The 22243-nt window shown below is 39.1% G+C and overlaps 1 protein-coding gene across 1 annotated transcript in view; it reads left to right on the top strand.

The window, feature by feature from the left end:
* Positions 1-22243, top strand: part of LOC103808238 (F-box-like/WD repeat-containing protein TBL1X) — an 81431-nt gene that overhangs the window by 31124 nt on the left and 28064 nt on the right. Inside the window, exons 2-4 of the mRNA XM_009081008.1 lie at positions 1064-1171; positions 15131-15276; positions 18104-18353. Coding sequence (XP_009079256.1) covers positions 1114-1171; positions 15131-15276; positions 18104-18353 — 454 coding nt within the window. The 5' untranslated portion in view covers positions 1064-1113. The remainder of the gene's footprint in view (positions 1-1063; positions 1172-15130; positions 15277-18103; positions 18354-22243) is intronic.

Raw genomic sequence — 22243 nt, 5'->3', positions numbered from 1 at the left:
AGGAATTACTGAAGAGGTTTTCAATGAACAAAGACGACCTTTCCGCTTGCCAAGAAGAGACATACGGGAAATTGAAACAAACAGCACACGCCTACACTCTGGTTTGTGATATGTGATGAGAGCATAGTGTGTGATTCTGTGCCCAAATCTTTGCAGGATTAGTTATAGGTATGATGTGGCTGACAAACTTGTGAAGTTTACGTCTGAGGAATGCTTACGTTTTTTGAAACTAGACTGCTTAAGTCAGATTCCCAAACAGGAATGAATCAGCAAGATTTAATGGAAAATGTTCAAAACAAATTTATCATCTAAATCCAGTGTTTTTATTACCAGAGTATATGTCCAAAATAATAATGTAAACCCATCATCCTAAAGGTTGAAGTTACTTAAGTGAAAAATTGAAGTTTAATTCTTGATCCCCATTAATCGGCAGAGACGACATAATTTTATAACTTTATATAATGCAAGGATATTTGTATTCCTTGTTGGCTCAAGGTATATGGTGTTTTCTCTCTCTCTCTCTCTCTCTCTCTTTCTCCCTCTCCCTCCCTCTCTCTCTCTCTCTCCCCACACAACCCCACTCACTGTGTAACATGGCTTTGTAAGGGAAGAATCTGTATTTTCAGAAGATGAACTAGTGGACAAAAAAATGGATTACAATTTTGGGGCTGCAAAAAAGGTTAGGATTTGGTGTATTAGACGTGGCTGTAATTGCCAGCAGTTCTGAAAAGAAAATGCCCACACAATAAAAAGGGGTGTCCGAAGAACCTGTAGGAAAGCCACAGAAGTGAAAGAGTTGACATTTACAAATTTCCAAGATTTAAAATGCTCCCTCTGACTCTCTCATATCCATTAATTACTGCTCTTTAATTACAATAAAAGGTGCAGTATAGCTTGAGTACTTGATTTACAATATTTAATGGGTGCCTCACATTGGGATGTAACAGCTCTAATAACTATGAGATCCTTAAGTGCCTTAACAATTCCCACCTATGTTTTGATAGCACTTTTCATAATAATTGAAGATATAACATAACCTATTCTTTTCTTTTCCTATGAACAGAGCTTGGATCACACTTCTCGTAAACCTCATCATATTGAGGTTGGGCTAAGATGAGCATAACCAGTGACGAAGTGAATTTCTTGGTGTATCGCTATCTCCAGGAATCGGGTAAATATCTTGGCTTTCCTCATAACTTCAGGTCAAAAATAAAGTGGGAAAATAGACTTTTTGCATGATGTTGCTCTAGGAGTGTTGCGTTGAGTGTTTCACATGGATAAACTCAGACTAAGTATTTCTTGCACGTGGGTACTCTGCACTTCCATTATGAAAATGCTGGCAGGTGATTCTAGTAGAGGTTCAGCTCTCCTAAAATTGAAGTTAGAAGTGAAATTCAGTAATTATATTTCCTCCTTAATTTTCTCTAAGTCCATTGAACTTGCACAAGAGAGTAGTAATAGAGTTGAACCGTCTAAAGCATCATGGTTGCTTTTTAACAAATCTTGGCATACTAAGAGGATTTTCAGTGAACTGGAAAAAGCAAATGTTGTGCCATAATTTTTAAAGGTTAAGCAAGATGATCCAGGTAACTATCGGTCAAGCAAAATCATTGGAAGGCTGAGACTTGATATCTCCAACAAAGATGAAGATATGACATCATGCCAAATGCCAGCCAGCAAGTTTTTATGGATAATAGATCTTGTCAAACAGACTTGATACTGCTTTGTCCAAGATCACAAATGAAGTTGACAGAGATAGCTGTGCTGACATTAATACACTAAGACTACTTTATGATATTTACTTAGTCCTGTTGACACTGCAGTTGAAAACAAAATGAAATAACAGTGAGTAAAATCAGTGGAATTCAAGAATACCAAATGGATTAAAAATGGGCTAACAGAAACATCTTGAAAAGTGATTAGAGCTGGGGAGTATTCATCTCAAAGGTTGCTTCTAATGGGAACTCACAGGAATCTGTTCATGGTGTAGTACTGCTCAATGGTTTTATTGGTTACCTGGAAGGAAATATAAAATGATTCTCCAGTACATTTGCAGATGGAATGAAATAGTAAGTTGTGGCATTCGATGAGTTACACTGACTGATCATGTAGTTTAAGAGAAGAAAGTACAGCCAAGGAGACTGCTTTGTGTTGCCTACTGCTGCTCCAGGGGCAGTGCAGTCAAATCCCTCCTGCACAAGACAGGAGTTAGACAAGTTAAGGTTCTAAATGTTTAGCTGTATTATTATAAGTAAGTAAATACTTGTCCCTTCACATAGGTGACTGTCTCAGTTCTTGTCTGTGTCCAGAAACACTAAGCAGTCTGGCATAATTTCCATTTAGGTTCCATAGCTTAATGGCATAGGAATTCCACCAAGAAGCCTAGGTGTTGTCAGTTCCACTATAAGACCATGAATACCCCCTTCTTGGAGTTTATTTTCAGTTTAAGGTTATTGCTTCCTGTACAAAGTCAAGTCTTACAATGTTTTCTCCTTTGTGAATATGAACCTTTTTGGTGCACAATTTAAAGTGGCCATTCTTAAGAGTGCCAAGTACTTTCAAGTATTGTTTATCTCAGGAGGTCAAACTTTTTAAGGTCAGGTTATATTTATTTGTAGGTGTTTTGATACACAGTCTACCTTTAAGTGAAAATGTTGGCTCCAGTTACTAAAAGCAGGCTTAGGTATGTCTACACTAGGAGTGTTATGACCTGCACAGAGATGAGAGCACACAAAATACTCTTGTGCTGGACATGCTTGTACCAACAAAGCAGGTGCATTGACAAAAGTGAAACAAGCTATACCAAAGCAGCCATGGTTCTGGCATCCAAATTATATTGATTCAGCTTTTCACCTCTTCAAACTCCTAAGAAGCCTACATTTGTTAGCAGCCATCTTCATTGCTGACACAGTCCTTCTGTTGGTTTTCTTCAGTTTCTAAAAAAAAAATATAGAATTCATAATGTAGAGTTTTCCCATTCTGCTTTGCCCAGAAGAGAAACAGTTAATTATTTGTCTTTTGGAATTCAGAGCAGTACAATCAATGGGGAGTAATAAGGAGCACAAGGAAATTTCTAAGAGGTGAGGAGGGATGGCAAAACCAAGGAAAATCAAATCTCTTACATGCTTTTTAATCTAAAATGTACTGCCAATAGTTGTGAATGACAAATCCTATCATAGGTCCACAGGCTGCAATAAATTACCTTCCCTGTCCAGCCCAACATGTCAATTCAGTTATTAAAGCTTTTTCAAATTTGGTATTTTTGATGCATCGATCAATTAACCGTGTTCCTTTTCTAGCACTTTCATGCATATTACAGTCTAGAATTCTTGTCTGAAAATCAGCTCCCCAGCTGTCTGTGGCTTGTACTGTTCTCTGGTAGGGCGTTCTTGTAGTGGTGTCTGGCTATGACTGGTTAGAGTTAGGGTTGTGTAATAGTTTCCATTTTCACTCATACATTTATTGTTTGGTTTGAATTTTTCCATGTTTTATGACACACACTTGATAAACTATTCCTCGGTGTATAATCTGCACCGTGTACAATCTGTACCACATCTAAGACAATAAAAACACTTGCTTAGAAGCTTTTGCTAAGAAGATGTCAATGACATTTTTAGATGCTGACTTGGGACAATTTACCATTATACTTTAGAACTGTCATTTGTTTTCTTCCCAACCATAAAAGTTAATGCAGCTAATAGCATAGCTTTTTTCCTTCTGTAGATTCAGGGTGATAGCAGCACATTGGTCTGTTTATTTCAGTTGACAGATTTTCCTTGTTTTCCTAAAGGTAAGATTTTCTCTCAGGTTTTAAGCATAGATTCAAGGGCATATAGAGCACAAAGGATTTCTGTGAATCACAGCACAAAATCCTTTGTAGTTAGGCATATGCAAACATGGGCCTTTCCTGTTAACCACATTCAAGGCATGGTGCTGTCATTCTTCTTTGGATATTATGAGAGAATCCAAAGTATGTATATTCTGGGATTTCATCATTGTAATGTTGTCCACGTAGATATTAGTAGTTGAAATAGTACTAAATTACGTTTTTTCTGGTGGCATTTACAATTCTTTGAAAAGGAAGCAGCAAAATTTGAAGGAAAATACCTTTTTTTATAGAATCATTTGCTTTTTTAACGAGGCTTATGCAAAATTTAGGTATCACTGTTTGCTTGGGTGAGTTCTCAGGTAATACAGAATGACTGAATATCAGTATTCTGTTCTTTGGAATTTATGCCTTATGCAACAGTCTCTACTTACATAAGCCTGTGTAATTTTTCTCTGAAGTCCATACTTTTCCTACATGAGGTATGTTTAGAGTATTTTTTTGAACAACTGTGAACTCAGAGTTCCTGAGTCACAGATGAGAGAAGTGCATGTTGAAAATACAGATTAGCATAGCATAAAAGATTGGCATATATAGGTCAGCTAAATTTGCTTCAAAGCTAACTGCTTCCTTTGTGTAGGAAGGCTGCTGCTAGGTAGAAGGGGAATGTACAGTGCATATTTTTTCTTAAATTATTCAAATCTATACCTTGAAGAATAATTCATTAGAAGAATAAATCACTTGGTCAATAAAGTCACTTGTCCAGTGTGACAGTAGAAACAACAGTGTGCACTGGTGGCTGAGTCACTGGATAATGATTTTTCTTTTGCCTTTTTTATGTGTTCTTACAATTTGGCTCATTAGGATCACAGGAGAGTTCAAGCTGGATGGTATCTCAGTAGATGACAGAATCAAAGAATAGTTCAGGCCGGCAGGGACCTCTGGAGATCACGTAGTCCATCTCCCCTGCTCACAGCAGGGTCAGCTGCAGCAGGTTGCTCAGGGCTGTGTCCAGCTGGGTTTTGAATATCTCCCAAGGATGGAGAGTCCACAACCTCCCTGGACATCCTGTTCCAATACTGCCTGCAGCAGAGAGTAACTGTAGGTCATGGACCAACCTCAGCTGCACTGATGCTTCTATATTTGCTTACCTTCTCTGTGCACAGGTAATTTAGTGCTAGTGTAACTGGGTGCTAAACAGGTATTAGTGAATAAATAAAAGTAGTGTAACTGGGTGCTAAACAGGTATTCGTGAATAAATAATATAATACATTTTTTAAGGACAAGCATGTGTTTAAACCTGGCCTAAAGTTTGCGTGCCTTGGTTTTCCTGTTTGAAAGCAAAGTTAATGCCATGTACAGTACCTCAAAGCAGATGTTGAAAGTTGTAGTCCTAAAATGTATTGAAATCCTCCGAGTAAAGATTATTACAGGAGTGCTGGGACAATATTGAACATTCTTTTTCAATTATTTCAGAGTACTGTTTATGAATTTATAGCTGAATATATATCCCTAAACACAGTATGAATGAGATGCTAAGTAGATGTTTCAGGCACTGGTATGAAGACTGGAGGCAGGGATTCTTTCACCTTTTCAGCTGTACAGTGCTGAGGCTCTGGAGCAAAACAAACTCCACTTTTAATTCTCATGGTTTAGCACAGATCTAATTTGTGGGCATGCAGCCCTGTTTATATGATGTGTTATCCTCTTTAGGGCCAGCCTACTCAATTAAAATTACTTAAGGTTTTGATCCAAATCACTGATATGTTGTAGCTGGCTATAGATCCAACATTTGTGACTTTTCATTAATTATATTAGATAAATAAAGTCATGGCATTGCTCTAGGAGTGCAGTAAGTGTTAAAGTGGCCTTTGGACAAGAACACTTGAGAAATTTGACCAAAATAAATGGTTTGGTTTAAATCAAAGTGTTTCCTAAAAGCCACCTCAGAATGAATATTCCTGTATAGTGCAGAACCATCTGTAACTATGTATATTGCATATAATGTAACAGTATATATGTATAATGCCTCCAGCATAATATGGATGTAGTAAAATAGTGTACTATCAAAAGAGAATATAAGGGATTTTGATAAACTGCTATTCCTTTGGGGTTTTTATCTCTCCTCTACTGTCTGCATTTCTTCTAAACTAGGGAGATAGTGACTATGATTCCAGAAACAGTGAGACTGACTCTGAATTTGAAATCATACTTCATAGTTTGAGAATGGATGACTGCTAAAAAGACAAATCCATTTCTAAAATCAGAACTACGTTATTATGCACAGTTTCTGTCTCTGCTAGTAAACATTTGTTCTCTTGGTAAACACATAGTACATTTCAAGAAAATGAGGGTCAGCATTAGAAGACAACAGGCTTTATTGGACTGCAGTTCCCAAAGCATCTTTTTTTAGATCTATCAGTGCTGTAGATCTTGGGAAGGATAAAGCTGATAGGGTAAAAGTAAATACTTTTCCCAGCTTCCTTTAAAGATAAGCAATTTAGTTTCTAAGCCAACAGCACTTGTGTGAGACAGAACCAAATTGCACTTTTTTCATAGAGCAGTGACTGCGTACTAGCAGTATTTGATGGTTGGCTTCACAAAATCCAAATTCCACAATGGAGAAGAAAAAATACTTCTACAGCTAGAGAAGTTACTGGGTTTGTCATACTTTGTTCTGGTAATATTTTCGAAAGAATGTAATAAGCTGTACAGGAGCCAATTTTAGGTGGTTTTATGTGCACAGACTTAGAGCTTTGTGACCAGCTATCTCTTTATGTGCATCCGTATAAACAGTAGTTCCTAATGTTTTGTGGTGCAGTTCAAGAGGTCCTTTTGAAAACTTCTTTCTGTTTATTCTACCCCATTGCATAAGAGCAGTATAAATGCTGTGTAAGGAAGCAGTGTGTGGTGCAGAATTTTTTAAGTTAATGTGATGGAAAGAAATACACTGAGTAATTTGTTCCTTTGCCATTTGCCAAACCCTGCTTACCTTGTATTTCCTTCCAGATCTCTTCACAGTTTTCTAAACTTGGCTATTTTAATTTTTCTTTGGCCTGAAAGTTGCCATACAGTGTTGGATCTCAGACACTGAGCAAACATGGTGGTTTTCAAGTTACACAAACATAAACAGTTAACATCTTTGCAAATTTATTCCATAGCATAAAGTTTGGTTCTCCTCACTTTATGTGCTATTATTTAAAACTTGCTTAAATGCAGTATTTTAGGGGTATTATAGGTGGAAGACAGATGTCTGAAGGTCAAGATGGCTTTTCTAGTAAAACCAGTGCAGTGTTTAGTGAGACATTTGTCACTTTGCTGCTCCTCCTTATGGTTCTCCAGGCCCAGTGGAAGAAGTTGTGTCTTGCAGCTTTGCAAGTTTTGCTAGTAACCTGCATGCTGGGATCATTCTACCTGTACAGCTGTGACAGTTACTGGTCACTCCTCCTCACACGTAACCAGCATTAGGACTCCATTTATAGTTACCATCTGCAGAAAACACCCCAGTGTTCAGTTCCTGAATACCTGCTGAGTGTCAGCTCTGGTGTCCTACTTGCCACTGCTTATAGATGTATATTGGAACAGAGAGAACATAGCTTAAGGAAAGTATATATGACTTTGAAAGTCTCTTCTGTCAATGTAATCCTTAAAATGATGCATGTCTCTCTCTTTGGATATTTGGTTGCACAGACAGGGCTAAAAGATAACATCATCCCATTAATTCAGAAGAAAAAGATTCTCTTTTTCCTTGCTGTGGCCTTTGTAAGCTATTTCAAACCTTTCCTGTAGTTGCATTAAATTGCTAGATCTGTGTTGACATTTATTTGCAATTGTCATCCTAATTTACACAGAGTGAGTGAAAAAGGGGATTATTGCAGACCTTGTTTTCAGTAGATTTTTTTTAAAGTTCCTCTTTCCATTGCTCATGTTCTGTTTTCTGTCTGTATCGGATTTCTCGTTTTGTTAATTTGCAGCCTTCAGAAAGGCTTAAACCGTGAGTGCCAAGTACTGCTCATCAAAAGAGCATTTCCAAGTTGAATTAATCTTTTCCAACATATTTTCCTGCCTGAAAAATAAAAAAACTAAAAAAACCTGCCAAAAACATTCTTTGGCACACAATAAAATAATTTTGGGTAGCAGACATTTACTTTGAATTCTTGGCAGAAGATGAACAGGTCAAATATCCAAGAAAAAAAGGGCGTAACGTTGAATATTAGTGAATAATTGCTTCTACAAAACTTCGGGTAACCAGGCATACTATAATTTTACCTACAGCTAGGGATCCTTTCTTTATGTTTCCCAGGGACTGTGAAAGGGCTTGTAATACAGGACACATTTCCCACGGTTCTGGAAATAATTTTAATCGTTCAGCAACCCTAATCTTGAAACAAATGTACAAGCCTTATTGTTCAGCTGATTTTTCTAAAAATATATTTCAACTGCAGTTCTCTATTTTAAATTGCTAATGTGTGTCCTTGTTAAGCCCTTTATGTAATTGCAAAGGTAAGTCTTCAAAATAAGCAGACACTGCCAAAACCAAGGTGGTACTCTAGGATGTATTACCGGGGAAGAAAAAGCTCAGCTAGGAAAAGAATCTCAGTCTGCTGTGAATAATAAACAAGATGTGGTGTAGGATTTTTGTCGACCTTTATTTTTTTTACCTGTTACCAGTGGCTCGAGGCACCACACAGTTATTAACTGCAACCAAACACATTTCAGAGAAACCAGTGTCCTTTTTGTGAAGCTTCTGCATATATGTACACTGGGGGTTTATAACCATGTTTTTATGGATACATAATTTAATTTAGACAGAAATCTAAGGAGAAGCAAGGATAGGGATCCTTGTCATGTTGTTAGTTCTCACTCAGTGCATGATGCAGAAGGGGAAATACTAGGCTAAGATGGCAGCTGCAGTCAAGTATGGTGAAGAACATCATTGTATTCTCTTGGGCAGTAGCAAGAAATTACATCATTTACCTCAGGAACTAGATTAGCATGTGTTAGACCACGAATTAAGAAAATAAAATTGCTCTAAGTTAAACTGTTTGCTTCTGGTTTTGCAAACAGAAATTGTATTCAAATATGCCGTTAGTGATACATGTCCCCTTGCTTCTCTACACTGGTAAATCTAGACCTACAAAAAGTCTTAATTTAGCATTAAATGTGTTGTTTGTACTTCATTAGTAGTTGGAGGAAATAAGTTTCTTAGTGGTTATATTTCACTGGGGGTTTTTTTGTGGATTTTTTTTGTTGGAGGAAATAAGTTTCTTAGTGGTTGTATTTCACTGGGGTTTTTTTTGTGGATTTGTTAAAAATTGTATTGGTGGGACTCTAATTTATTTCAGAACCCCATGTTGCACCACTCTTCCCTTCTTGCCTTCCTGCTTAGATGGCACTCCCAAGACCCAGATGTCAAACTTTGCATGAATGTTTTTCCACTGGCTGCGTCTGGTTTCTTTGGCAAGCAGTTGTGTGGGCAGCTTTGGACTTGCTTGGATTTGGTAACATGAATGAGACTGTGTGGGGATGTCTGTTCCCCCTGCACGTGATTTTCGTTTGACTCATGACACAGTCGAATGTTTCTATTTGATGTGTCTAAATCTCCCAGGATTTTTGCCCGTGTACCCATTTATGGTCATAAAGATGATTTCCTTTGCCCCTGATAATCATCTTTTTTTTTTCCCTGCAGCCTGTACAGCTGTAGTGAGCTCTTAAGTGTCTTCATTCTTGCATGAATTTTACTTTGGTTGAAGTCTCAGCAGTAGTGCCAGGTACAAGACTTACTTTAAGAAAACAGACACTTGTGCAACTAGAAAATTTGAGATTGCCAGTGGATCCCATTATAGCAGCTGTAGGTTGATTCTACAGAGTCATGAGTTCTGTTGAGATTGCCAGTGGATCCCATTATAGTAGCTGTAGGTTGATTCTACTGAGTCATGAGTTCTAATAATTTCTAAAGCCTTGTTTATTTCTGTATCCTCTACCTGCCAAATACTTTGAAAGAGCACAGTGTTTTGCTTCAGAGGTAAGGATTGAAAGAGCTTGTATTGGGAATTTCCATTAAGAAAGACAAAACAATGTCAGAGAAATCAAATAAAAAGTCCGGAGATGGTTACATTATTAGAGAAAAAGAAGGGACTGTCAGATAGTTTATGCCTTTTTTGTTTTGGTTTTTTTCCCTCCTCTCTTTCTATTGAAGTAACAGTATCACTAATTTAGTGATTTCCCAAAACTGAACCTAAGATCTCTGTATTTGCAACCCTCAGTCTGGACTGCTTGAGTTAAAGAAATCAAAAAATTTATTGAAGGAAATGACACAGACCTCCATATGAAATCTCATTGGCAGAGGGCCACACTGGGCCTTAGCTGCACAAAGATTTGCATGAATGGCTTGTTACTTAGTGTTGGGATAGAGGCTGTTCATCATAAAGATGCCTCAGGTGTGTGTAAAAGGCAATTTGGTGTTCATGACTCTTAATTCTCTCATTCTGCAGTAACAAATGTTTCAGTGAGAGGTCTTATAGTAGGAATAAATAAAATGAGTAATTTGCAAATAACTTAGACACATCTGATTCTTTTAAAAATTATCTTTAACAGTATACTATTTAGATTTACCGGGGGAAACTAAGTCCATTAAGTTCACAAACAGAAAACTTGCAGTGTTCAACAGATCACTTAACTACTGCCCATCAGGGCATCCCTGAGGTAACTCCTGAGTAACCAGCAAGGACTGAAACAATTCACAAGTTGTTGCTTCCACAGAGCCTCTTTGTCATTCCCCTCACCTGGACAAATGCTGCAGTAGGTACTGTAGCTGTTGCGTGTCAAGACTGCAGTTTTAAAAAGACTTGCTTTTTGAGGTGCTGAAGGGATCAGAAAAATGAAATGCACACATGGTGAATGTCAGTGAGCTGGAGCTGCAACTGCCAGATGAGCTAGTGCAGGGAATTCTCAGCAGCAGCCCAGCTGCATGCCTGAAAGGAGGATTGCTTTGCTCCCAGAAGAGGTGAGACATATCTCTGGAGAAGACAAGTGGTTCTCCAGGCTGCATAGCTGCCCAGTACCCTTTCCTAGAGCTACATTGGACAGGCATTTCTGCTGCAAGTCAAGCATATTGCAATTAAAACTATGTAGCCTGCAGATCAGGCAAGAACACAAAAAGCATCATTATGTTCATTAAATAAAACTAGTCATTTTACGATCAATGACAAATCTGCTTTTAAAGGAAGGCCATTTTGAACTAAAAAAGGAGCAGCTAAGGAAAAAAACCCCTCAATCATCTCCATTTTTGCAGTTATAGCAAAACCTATCAGTGAAATTTTGCAAAACACAGTCCTACATATGCATTTTTTGGCACTGCCTAGGGCAAGAATTCCCAAATGGCTGTGTATGTACCACTGAGAGTATATACAGACACCTCGGTGTGGGAAAAGATACAGCACAGAACCAGGACCTGTTACCACTGTCAGTACAAAAAAAGTGTGGGAATCTCTCAGTGAGGAATTTCGCTCAGTTTTCAAGTCTGTTTGTTGACTTGCATGACAATTTTTGTGTTGGGGGGTCATTTAAGTAATTTTTTCTGCATTCATTATTTCCTCTCTGCTCTTACACACTGTAAAATGCTTCAAGTCCAACTATTCCACAGTTGATAGGTCACCTCCATTTATACCAAGATCATCCAAGATTTGCCCTGTTCATTGGGATATAATTTTCATGTATGATAATGTATTTACAGATTATGCATAAGTTTCTTGGTTTCTGTTTTCCCATCTCTTTTGAGGCAGAAAAAACCTGGAAGTCATTCTCTCAAGTCTGCTGTAAGATGTCATTTAGTGCACTGGTCATGTCACAGCAAAAGTAACTGTGTGGTTCACTGTTCAGTGTGTGGCCATGCTTTCTCCTCTTCAGCCCTTTGTGTTCATGTCTTTAACCTGAAAAGCTCATAGTCTCATTGTATGTGTCCTTGAAGGGTTTACCACATTGAGATTTCATTTATTGGTGCTACTTGAATGTTTTATAGAGTGATTATTGCAGTCACCAAAATGACAGAATTAATGCATATGGACACAGATTTGCAATTTTCATTTCACTGCTACTACAGCATTGTGAGTTTGTGTCTATAGTAATTTCACGTCACCCCTACCACATCCTTTGCTCAGATCCTCACTTGCAGAGCACCTTCTGTCTCTGCTCATGCTCCCCAACTGCCCTGACAGACTGGAAGTGGGGGTGGTGCTTGTCTTGGCTTTGTGTCCCCAGTGTGGTTTCATGAACTTAGAAGGAGGGCCAAGTTAACACTAGATAACATTTTTTTAAAATTGCCTTTGTTTAATAGAAATGACCCATTTTGTAAGACTGAACCATAGAGCTGCAGCATTGTTACATAATTCAGTGTACTCACATGCAGAACCCTGAAGAGAACTGATGACATCAGGGAGCTATGAAAGTAAAGCTCAGGTGGTTCCTCAGCGTTACCAGAAATCTGACATGGGTACAGCTTCATTAAAGATTTTGCTAACTGTCTGTGTTACCTTTAAAAGCAGTCAATTTTCATATGAGCCTTATGTAAATGCTGTGGTAATACAAGAAATGAGGAGGAAATTAGCTGTTGGTCAGAGGGACTGGTTGGCATGTTTCTCTTGTGTTTATTTTAATTTTAATTACAATTGTATGGGAGGATTTTTCAAGACAGGCAAAGAATACTGCATCCAGCAGCACATGCTGAAGCAGTTTTACTCCACTGATTTTCAGTGTTTGGATCTTGTCAGATAAGAAAGGTTTGTCACAACTGCTGGAGATGTGTGAGTTGCTCTTTAGTGGCAATGTAGCCAAGAGTCTTATGTTTCCTCATCTAAGAAGTGCTTTGGTAATAGTTTCTTAGCTTCCAGAGAACCAGTAAGCTAACAAGATGTGCAGTGGTACAAGCACAACTGGATTTTGTACTGAGAAGTTTCTTCACTCAGTGCAGCGAGGTGAGATGTGTTGCTCTTTGGGGATGTGGCAACTCAGAACTGGACAAAGGGGTTAGCTGTGTGCCACAATCATCTGTCTGCTGGCAAAGATGGAGCTTAATATATGCCAGCAGCCAGCTGAAAAACCTGTAAGATACCAAATGCAATAATGAGAGGTAAAAGGTCATAGTTAAAATTACGCCTACTGTAGATGTGCTGTCATGATTTACCACTGTTTCACATTTTCCATCCGTGTTTGTCAGTTGCCATTTTTATGCCATTGTTTTAACCAGAGACCATGTTACAGTTTTCTGAGCTGCCAACTTAGAAACTAGCTGCAGTCAACTTCAGTGCTCTTGGACAACAGTTTAATTTTCCCATTCTTTCATAGATTTGCTGATTTATCTGTCACGCATTTATAAGTCTGTTCCTTTTTAAGGTTTTGTTACTGTTGTTGATTAATTGAAATAAACATAAATATAAATTAAGAGGGATCTGATTGTCTAATTCTGGTTAGTTGCATGCCATGTGTTTATAGATGTACATGAAGATTTCAGTGATCAAGCCTTAGATCTCTCAGGTGCAGGCTGTGTGTGCTCGGTGCGTGATTTCTTCCTCTTTGTGGTGCCCACTAACGTGCTTAGGTGTCCTGCAAAACTAATAAGGGAAAAACACTGTCCTGCAGGTCTAACAGTCTATTTTGGATGCAGCAGGAGGTCCAGCAGTTCATAAAAAAGACCAGGACATGAAGTGCAATAGAGAATAGGAATTGGACCAGGGATTAGATAAATTATACTGCACATTTTTAGGGTTTCTTTTTTTCCTGTGCTTTATTTTTGTGCCCTGTAATCCGACATCATTCTGTTCATAGGTGGACCTCCCACTTCCTCAAAAAGTGTCCAAAGCATCCCCCAAAACTGGGAGAGCACCAGGAAGGGAAGTTAGGGTTGGGAAGGGAGAGGATGGAGGCTGTTATCAGAAAAAAGAGAAAACCAGTGGGAAAATAAAATGTGTGGAGGGGGAGGGGGAGAATCACAGAGAAATACATGCCTTGGTTTCAAATGTGGGAGGCATTCTGTTTCTCAGCTTGTTTTTGCAAGCTATCTGTGTTCATAATTGAGCTAGCTGCAAAAAGGATCTTGAAGAGAGAGAGAAAGAAAGCATTACTGTGGAGTGAGCCCAAAATTGCTTCCCCCAGCCTGTACACAATTGGACATTGCAGTGATATGGGGGAAATCCCTTAACGGACAAAGCTATAAATGAAACTGCTGTTGACAAGGGGAAGAGGCACAGCTATATTTAACGGAAGTATTTTCATTTGAAAGCTGCTTTCTTTTTCTTTTTTGGGGGTTTGTTATTTGTTTTTTTCTTGTCTAGTTGGTGGAGACCATAAGGGCTCTTCCTGTTTGAGACAGTGCATGGGTGGTTTCCCCAAGGCTTTTAATGTTAGATTAATGCTCTGGAGACAGTGTGATGATAAATGGGTTCCTACAGTTACATCTACATCCTGTTCCTCCTTCCCCCTCCTGCAGCTGCCCCTACATTCAGCCACTGCAGCACTCGTCTTCATACCCAGCAACAGTTCTGAGCAGCTTCAGACAGCATTTAAGGTGATGCTCTTTAAAATTTGTCAGCCAAAATTGTTTTATTTTCAGTTCCATCACCTTCATTACCACTTACTTGCTCAGACAATGACAACAATAAAACAGGGAAGAGAAAGACTTCTGGCTGAAGTGCAGCCACTGCACTGACTTGTCGTCTGCTGCTTGGCAGATCCCAATTAATTACTTTTGCTATTACTGTTCACTTTCAGAAAATAGGTTTGCAGGAGTGGCCTTTCTGTAGTTTCACATTTTAATGGCAATGCTCTGCCTGTCATATTGTACTCAGCAATAAATGAGGAGAGGATTTGAAATCACTTCCCTGGTGTAAGGGAATGGCTCCTCTGTGTCAGCTGCATCAATGCCTTGATTTTATACAACTGGTAGGGATTTAAGTGTGCAGCTTCAGCAAACAGCCAACACTGGAAATGGATATTTGAGGCACATTTTTTAGCTGGACTTGTCCTTGTAGCAATTTCTAGTTTTTACATGTTTTTATTTTGTTTCAGTTAGCACAGGTATTTTTCTCTGCGTACATTTTCATTTCTATACGACTGTCCCCCCTGTGTGCAGGGGAGGGGGATGGGTGCTCAGGATGGCTCTGGTTGACCTCCCTGGCTCCATGCAGCCAGTCCACGTCCTTCACTTACGCGGCAGAGTCTCTCAGATCTCGGAATTATTTTTAGACCGTGAAGGTGTATCTGACTGGTGCATTTAGATTTCATGTCATGGCTTCCTTTTCCTGCTCTCAGGTTTCTCGCACTCGGCCTTTACCTTTGGTATCGAGAGCCACATCAGCCAGTCCAACATCAACGGAACACTAGTGCCACCTGCCGCACTCATCTCCATCCTCCAGAAGGGGCTGCAGTATGTGGAGGCTGAGATCAGCATCAACGAAGTAAGTACCACTGCCACCACCTCTGCCTCTGCTGGCCAGCACACTGGGATGAGCCAAGCAACACATTCCAACAGCCCAGATGTGCAAACCACTGCTCCCCGGTTTCTTTTGCTCTGATTTCATTTTATTGCTCATCCCCCCATCCCTGGCAGAGAGCTGAAAAGCTCTGAGAGAGAGAGATATGTTTTGGATTTTAGCTGTGGCATTGAAGCCCTCTTTGCACTGCTGAAATGGATATTAATGGTATTTCCACTACCCCTGTTAACAGATCCAGGGTGCACAGACCCTTGCAGCAAACAAGAAAACACAGTCTTGTGTATTCAAGGTCACAGTAGAATTTGGCAAGAAAAACCTGCACTGTAGGTTAAAACTTCACTCCCTGACACATCCTAGCAGGCAGCACTGCTGGCAAGTTACTAGAAGCCTGATCAAAATCCACAGATAAAACTGGAGAGATTCTGTCTGATTTCAGTACTTTGGCTCAGATCATATAAAACCAGCCAGCATGTACATGGAGAAAGAGTTGTGTGTAGATTCTGACCGTGGCTGGAGTGCAGGTTGTCTGTGGAGGTTATATGAGCAGCCACAAAGTGTTTCTGTTCTCCAGGAACTGCCAGGGGAAACAAAGAAGGGATGTGGGAAAGGCCAGTGGGTTTGCCCTGCCAACCTTAAAGATTTGATGCTTTGAGAGGGAGTGAAGTGTGACAGATAAGCAAGTACTGCTTTGCAAAGTTTTTGCATAGGTATTTGTAATTGACAGACATCTACAATAAATAGTAATACATAAAAAACTATTGCTTTTTTTCTCTGTAGCTGAATGTGAACAAGATGGGTGAGAACAAAGGAATATAAAATAGAGAACAGGTTGTGTTGTTTGCAACGTGTAGTTTGGAAACTCTTTTTTATTTATCACATTCTGTGTGGTTTTCTTTTGATGAGTTGTTATCAGGTTTAAGATTTGTGTATGTGTTATTTTGTAATTGGAGTAATGACATTTGACATTCATGCCAAGCTGCACTTTGATGCAGTTGTAATAACAAACCAGTGTTAGGAATCTGTCCCAATTTGCTGCTGCTTAACATTTTGCCCTGTGCCTGAAATTGGAGCTACACAGTTAGAAACTTAGAGTACCTCTCAGTTCAGGTTGTGTGAGAGCTGTAGGGGCCTGTTCCTTGTGCATCCAGCTTCAGAATTGCCCTAAATTGAGAGATTAATCTAAAAAAATGCCTGTTGTTACCAGTAAGATTTATGTTGCTCTCATCATGGTTTGATTCAGGTTGAATAGAACCCTGAGCAACCTGGTCTAGTGGAAGGTGTCCTTGCCTATGGGTAGGGGGTTGAAACTAGATGATCTTTAAGGTTCCTTCCAACCGAGGCCATTCTGTGATTCTGTTCAACTACCTATTGTTAAGTATGTTACAGCAAAGCAAAGGCCATTCTTGCTACATCTGTATCCCAGTAAAGGCTATGTATATGCTTCTCTGTATGTTACTTTTCTACATGTATTGCTTAAGAGTGGCAAGTAATCAGTGAGTCTGTAAACTAGTGTGTTTAAAATTAAGGTGTTGATTTTGATCTGTTAGAGGACAGTCATGCAAATAGTCCAGTGAGCAGTTTTACAGTTGAAAATGTAAGATGCCAAAATCCATTGGCAAACATTTTCTTCATTGGGTAGCAAGGATTTGAGTCAAGATTCAAATAAATGTTGGTAGGGACATTTATGTAAAAAATGTTGAGGAGAAGGAGAGATTATGTTTTTCTTCTCTAATGACTCTTTCCTCCTATCTTTTCCTCATGAGAAAAAAACCCCATTATTTTAATACTGTAATTATAAGGGGTAATTCAGTGACTAGCCCAGCAGAGGCATCCTGGTCAACCAAACAGCTTTTTCTTTATTAATTGTTGTTATCTATTGAAAAATACATTGTTTGCCATCTGCTTCATCTGTCCATATTCTAATCTTACCTGCTATTTGTTAAGCACAAATCTTTCACTACTGGGTCATTATCATTTCAAAGAATTAAAGGAGTTTGCAGAAGATTGGTAAAATGGCACTTTAAAAACACTACTAAGACCTTTTTCCTATATTTAAGGTAATAGTAAAGTGAAAGGGAAGAAACATAGCAGATAAAGCAGTTGTTGACCTGACTGTATTAAGTCTTAAAAATCCAGCCCTTAAAAGTATACTCAATTGGTTGTTAAAACTGAAGCCTAATTTGCAGAAATCAAAGTGAAAGTCAGAACTATTATGAATAAGAGTAGCAGAATTAGGAAAAATAATGGTAAGGCAGTCCTGTACAATCAGCTACAACTGGGGGTGCTTGGCCAATGAACACTGTGTAAGAATCCACCGAATTTTTGCATACATAGTGTTTTTGCTGTAGTTCAGGATTCATCAGCTGCTTGCATTCCATTCCTATGCTCCTGCAAGTGCAGGAAGACAAACAGGTCTACCAAAGTCTCTTTGCCTTTTTCATGGCTTTAGCATGACTCTTTTCTCCCAAATAGAAAACCAAGTGGAACTTTCTGTCATCAGTGAGACTTTTTTTTCCATTTGTTTTTGCATCTATGAAGCATTTGTATGCTTGAATTTTTTATTAAATTCCAACAAATTGCTTATTCACGGAACAGATTTCTAAGTAGACCATGAGTACCACTGTCATGGATCTGAGAGAGATGGTCTATAGTGATGTGCAACTGTTGGTTAAGTCAAAATAGAGTATGTTCACACAACCTAGTTTTGTTTCTCTGTATCATTACCTCTTTGCCGATCTTAGTGGTGAAGATCCTAACCTTGGGGTTTCACTTCTGCTCGTTTTCCCTGCAGGATGGTACAGTATTTGATGGCAGGCCAATAGAATCACTGTCCCTGATAGATGCAGTGATGCCTGATGTTGTTCAGACCCGACAGCAAGCATTCAGAGAGAAGCTAGCTCAGCAACAAGCCAGCGCAGCGGCAGCAGCGGCAGCGACGGCAGCGACAGCGGGAGCAACGACGACTGCTGTTTCCCAGCAGAACACACCAAAGAACGGAGAAGCCACTGTGAATGGAGAGGAGAATGGGGCACATGCAATAAGTAAGCCAACCCGTGCAGCTCTTTGCCACGACTGGGCAGTCCATGTTTCAATAATTTTCTTGTGCTTAGTTGGTGTCTGCAAGGTGGTAGAACTAAGGGCAATCGTTTCAGGAGGGAGGGGTATTTTTAATAAGGCTGCCAAGTGAAAATAATGCTTCATGTCACGGTGCTTTGTTCTACTGGTCTTCTCAGAGTCAAAAAACTTCGGATATCTTCAGAATTGCAAGTTGAAGACATGATCAAGAGGTGGAGGTGTATGCTCTCACCTCGAAGCAGGCTACACAAACTTCATAAATATTATCAGTTTTATGGGTGCAATTACATATTTGATACAAGTTGGGACAAGCTGTAGCCCAAGCTTGTAATTTTGGCCAGGCTAGGAGAGAGATGGGTTGAGAGGCTGGGAACTATATGCCATATCTGTGTAAATGGAGTATGACGAGAACGTAGCCTTGTGCAGTAACTGTTCTGTGGTCATCCATAGCTCTGGCATGGTCCTTGACCAAGTTTAGCCTATACCAGCTTCCATTCTTTATGGTGTGGCCAAGCACAGGATCATCCATAGCCTCATTGTCGTGGTCTTTAGCCCAGTTTGGACTATACCAACTCTCTATTCCGGAACAGCATTGCCAGGAACAGGATAGGGAGTCACATCTGCCAAGGGCCATTCCCAGCAGACAGTTTGGATGCAGACAACCTGTCTTGAAGGCACAGAGGAAAATTGTTCCTTGGTCTTTTATTTAATAGCACATAATTAATCATACAATCTGCTGCAGGTAGCTGATTGGAGGTCCTGCCTTCCTGAGATTTCCTTGGTCTGTGGGAACAGTCAGTTCTCAAGAGCTCTGAATTCACCTTTGTTTATGTGTGACCAAGGAAGACTGTGCTCATACCTTAGGCAGCTGATGTCAGACATATCAAACGTGGAGTGGACATATCTGCTTGTGTAAATAGATCTTGACAGCTGTGCTAACATGGTGAGGCAGATGTGATTACTGGTTCTGGTTTCGCTGTGCAAGTTCTATCAAGATACTGGCTAACTTCTGAAATGAGACTTTATTGCCCAATTGCCTTCCAAGGAAATTCTAGAAGAACGTGCATGGCAGGTTTTGTAGGAAGTCCCAATACCTCTTTGGTTTAGACAGGTAACAGGTCAGGACTGTTGCAATGTAACACATTTTGTTTGTTCTGCAGTGTAGATACCTTTATCAGTCTCCATCTTCCCTTTGTTCTGAATAGATTCCTCTGTGGGTCAGTGAGAAAAATGCTTTCAAACCAGGTTTTTCTTCAGAGAATTCCAGTTAGATGGGATAGTTTCCCCCAATAAAAAATGCAGTTATTTAAATTACATTTTTCATTTGAGAAAGCAAATGTAAAAAAGTTCTGAAAGTTCTGAAAATATTAATCTGCTCTTAGAATATGGATTGCTTATGTTTTACGGTCAATGGAGCCTCTGCTTTGAAACTGCACATATTTCATGTGTGAAGGGGTGCAGACAGAAATGAAAGCACTTCTAAATATATTGAACTCTGACATTTTGTATGTTGACACATTTCTTCAGCTGATCTATGAAAATTTTAGGGCAATGTTTTGCTGTGTCAGGACCAGAAAAAGAATCGAATTTGTAAGGTAGAAAACTGATTATCAATTCATCACAAATAGAGAACCATTCAGTTCTTCTGATCCAAATAAAGATACATGCTGTTCTGTTAATAAAAGGAAAACCTTGAAGATCAGCTCAGGTGCATAGCCACACTCTAAGCCTTGATTTTTCAGATACGACATTTTTTAATTTTAAAGAAATAATTCCCACAGCTGATTTTGGTAGAAGGATTTTCACAAACAGTTGCAGACCTTTTCTTGGAATGTTGAGGAGGAAAAGTCCTGTGTGACTTTTCCTGTATGACAGTTAAAAGTCCTGTATGACTTTTCCTGGGAGAAAAAAGGTAGTCTTACGAGACCCACTGGGTAGAAAAGACTGCTGATATGAAAGCTGTGAGAAGCTTCCTGAACCTTCATTTTCACTGTTGTTGGATTCCACAGAACTGGCATATATTGGGATGAGTTTGAATAATGTGCTAGTCCTTAGTCATAATCTGGAAGTCACCCATATATCATCCTGTCATAAAAAGGCAGGATGGGTGGAGCAGATGAAAGAGATGTCATTGAGAAGTTACCTAGTTTGCATTTATTCTGGCATGGTGTTCTCCCTGACACTCGTAAGTCTTTCCAAAAAAGTGTTAATATATTTAATATAATGCAATATGTTTTTCTATATGGTGTTACCACTGTTATATGACATGATACGATGTTTTGATTTAAGAAAGGGAGAAGACAGAAAACAACAACACTTGGAGGTGCAGGTTCCAGTACTAAAAATCACTGCCTTCTCTTGTTACTTCCCTAGTAATGTTTTCAGTGTTAAGTCATTTTAAATATTAGAGGGGAAAAAAATTTGGTATGTGGAAATGGAGCCAAACTTTGGATTGTTTTCCAACTCAAATATTTTTAGTGTCATTTATTTTATTCTATTTGCAAGGGTTGGCTTAGGTTTAAGAAAAATAAAGCTCTGGAAAGAGGTCTAAGCCCAGTTCCTTTATTATAACTACAGCCATAAAGAATACCTTCAGTGAAAGGCCTGTCAGAGATATAAGGAAAAAAGCACATTTCCTGAGAAAAGACAGGGTTAGCACTTGTAAGATCTTAAAAGTAGCTTTTTTAATTTGAAGGAAATAGAGAGTTAATATTACTCAGCAGTGTCTTAGAATTACTTTATATTTTTTTAAAAACCCTCAGTCATAATAGTTTGGGGGCATATGACTTTTAATTTCCAGTCATTTGAGATTTTTAATACATTTGAGGGGAAAAATTAGAAGAATATAGTGTAGACTTAACCAAAGATCCTCTGGCCTTTGGAAAATGCATTAACATCTATGATGGAGTGGGGTGGAGTCCTCCACTAGGTGACCTGCAGGCTTAGGTTTATCCCCTAGGAGCATCTGCTGCACTTGGTAGATTTGCTTTCTCTTTCAGAGACCCCCTCAGAGGCATTTTTTGTGCAAATGAAGTCTTAAGGGAGAGCTTTCTGCTCTGAAGATACTTTAAAAAAAAAGAAGCCTGTTCTTAGTGCTTACTGCATCTCACTTGCCTATTTATTCTCGTTCCCCATGCACACATTGTAGCTGCATCCATGGGAAAGCCAAATTTTCAGGTGGGACCAGGGCTCACAGGAGCTTGTCAGTCTTCTGAAGGTGCCATTTTGTGCTCAGGGGTTTCTGCAGTTTTTTGTTGTTACCATAATCATACCCATTGTATATTGCTAGTGTCTATCTGGATCTGAGAAGAGCCTGAGGCAATATCACAGAAGCATAAACTGTCCTGTTTGTTCAATGGGGCATTTTAAGTTTAGTGCTGAGCAGTAGCACTCTAAATATGAATGTTCCTGAACACTGATGAAAATAGGAAGAAAACACATATAATGTGAACATTTCCTAATGATTTTTGAGGACTCATGAGCTTTCCCTCCCTTTTCTCCTGAACCACCAAAGTTGTAGTATCAAAATCATTACTAGAAGACAGTACAAAATAATCCTGCAGGTATTTCGTTGCTCAGAGGCCAGTCAGTCTTGCATGTACTAATGCAGGTATCAGCTAATCAAGGTTTCTTTTTCACAGCATGCCTGTTCGTGGAGAGTTTTCTTCACAGCAGTTAATAACATTCAAAGTGTGTGTCTAGGTTCCTCCATCTGGTCATGTACAAACAAAAAATACTTCTAAGTATCAGATGGCTTTGTTCTGATAGCACCTATTGGCTCTGGGACCTTGGAGTAATGCTGCTTCCCAGCTGTCATTTGGTTTTATTCAAGAATGAAAAGCAGCCCAGCCTTTAG

The sequence above is a fragment of the Acanthisitta chloris genome, unplaced genomic scaffold (genome assembly GCF_000695815.1).
Source record: "Acanthisitta chloris isolate BGI_N310 unplaced genomic scaffold, ASM69581v1 scaffold1198, whole genome shotgun sequence".
Lineage (NCBI taxonomy): Eukaryota > Metazoa > Chordata > Aves > Passeriformes > Acanthisittidae > Acanthisitta > Acanthisitta chloris.
Note: the sequence above shows the minus strand (reverse complement) of the source record. Positions and strands in the feature narration are given on the sequence as shown.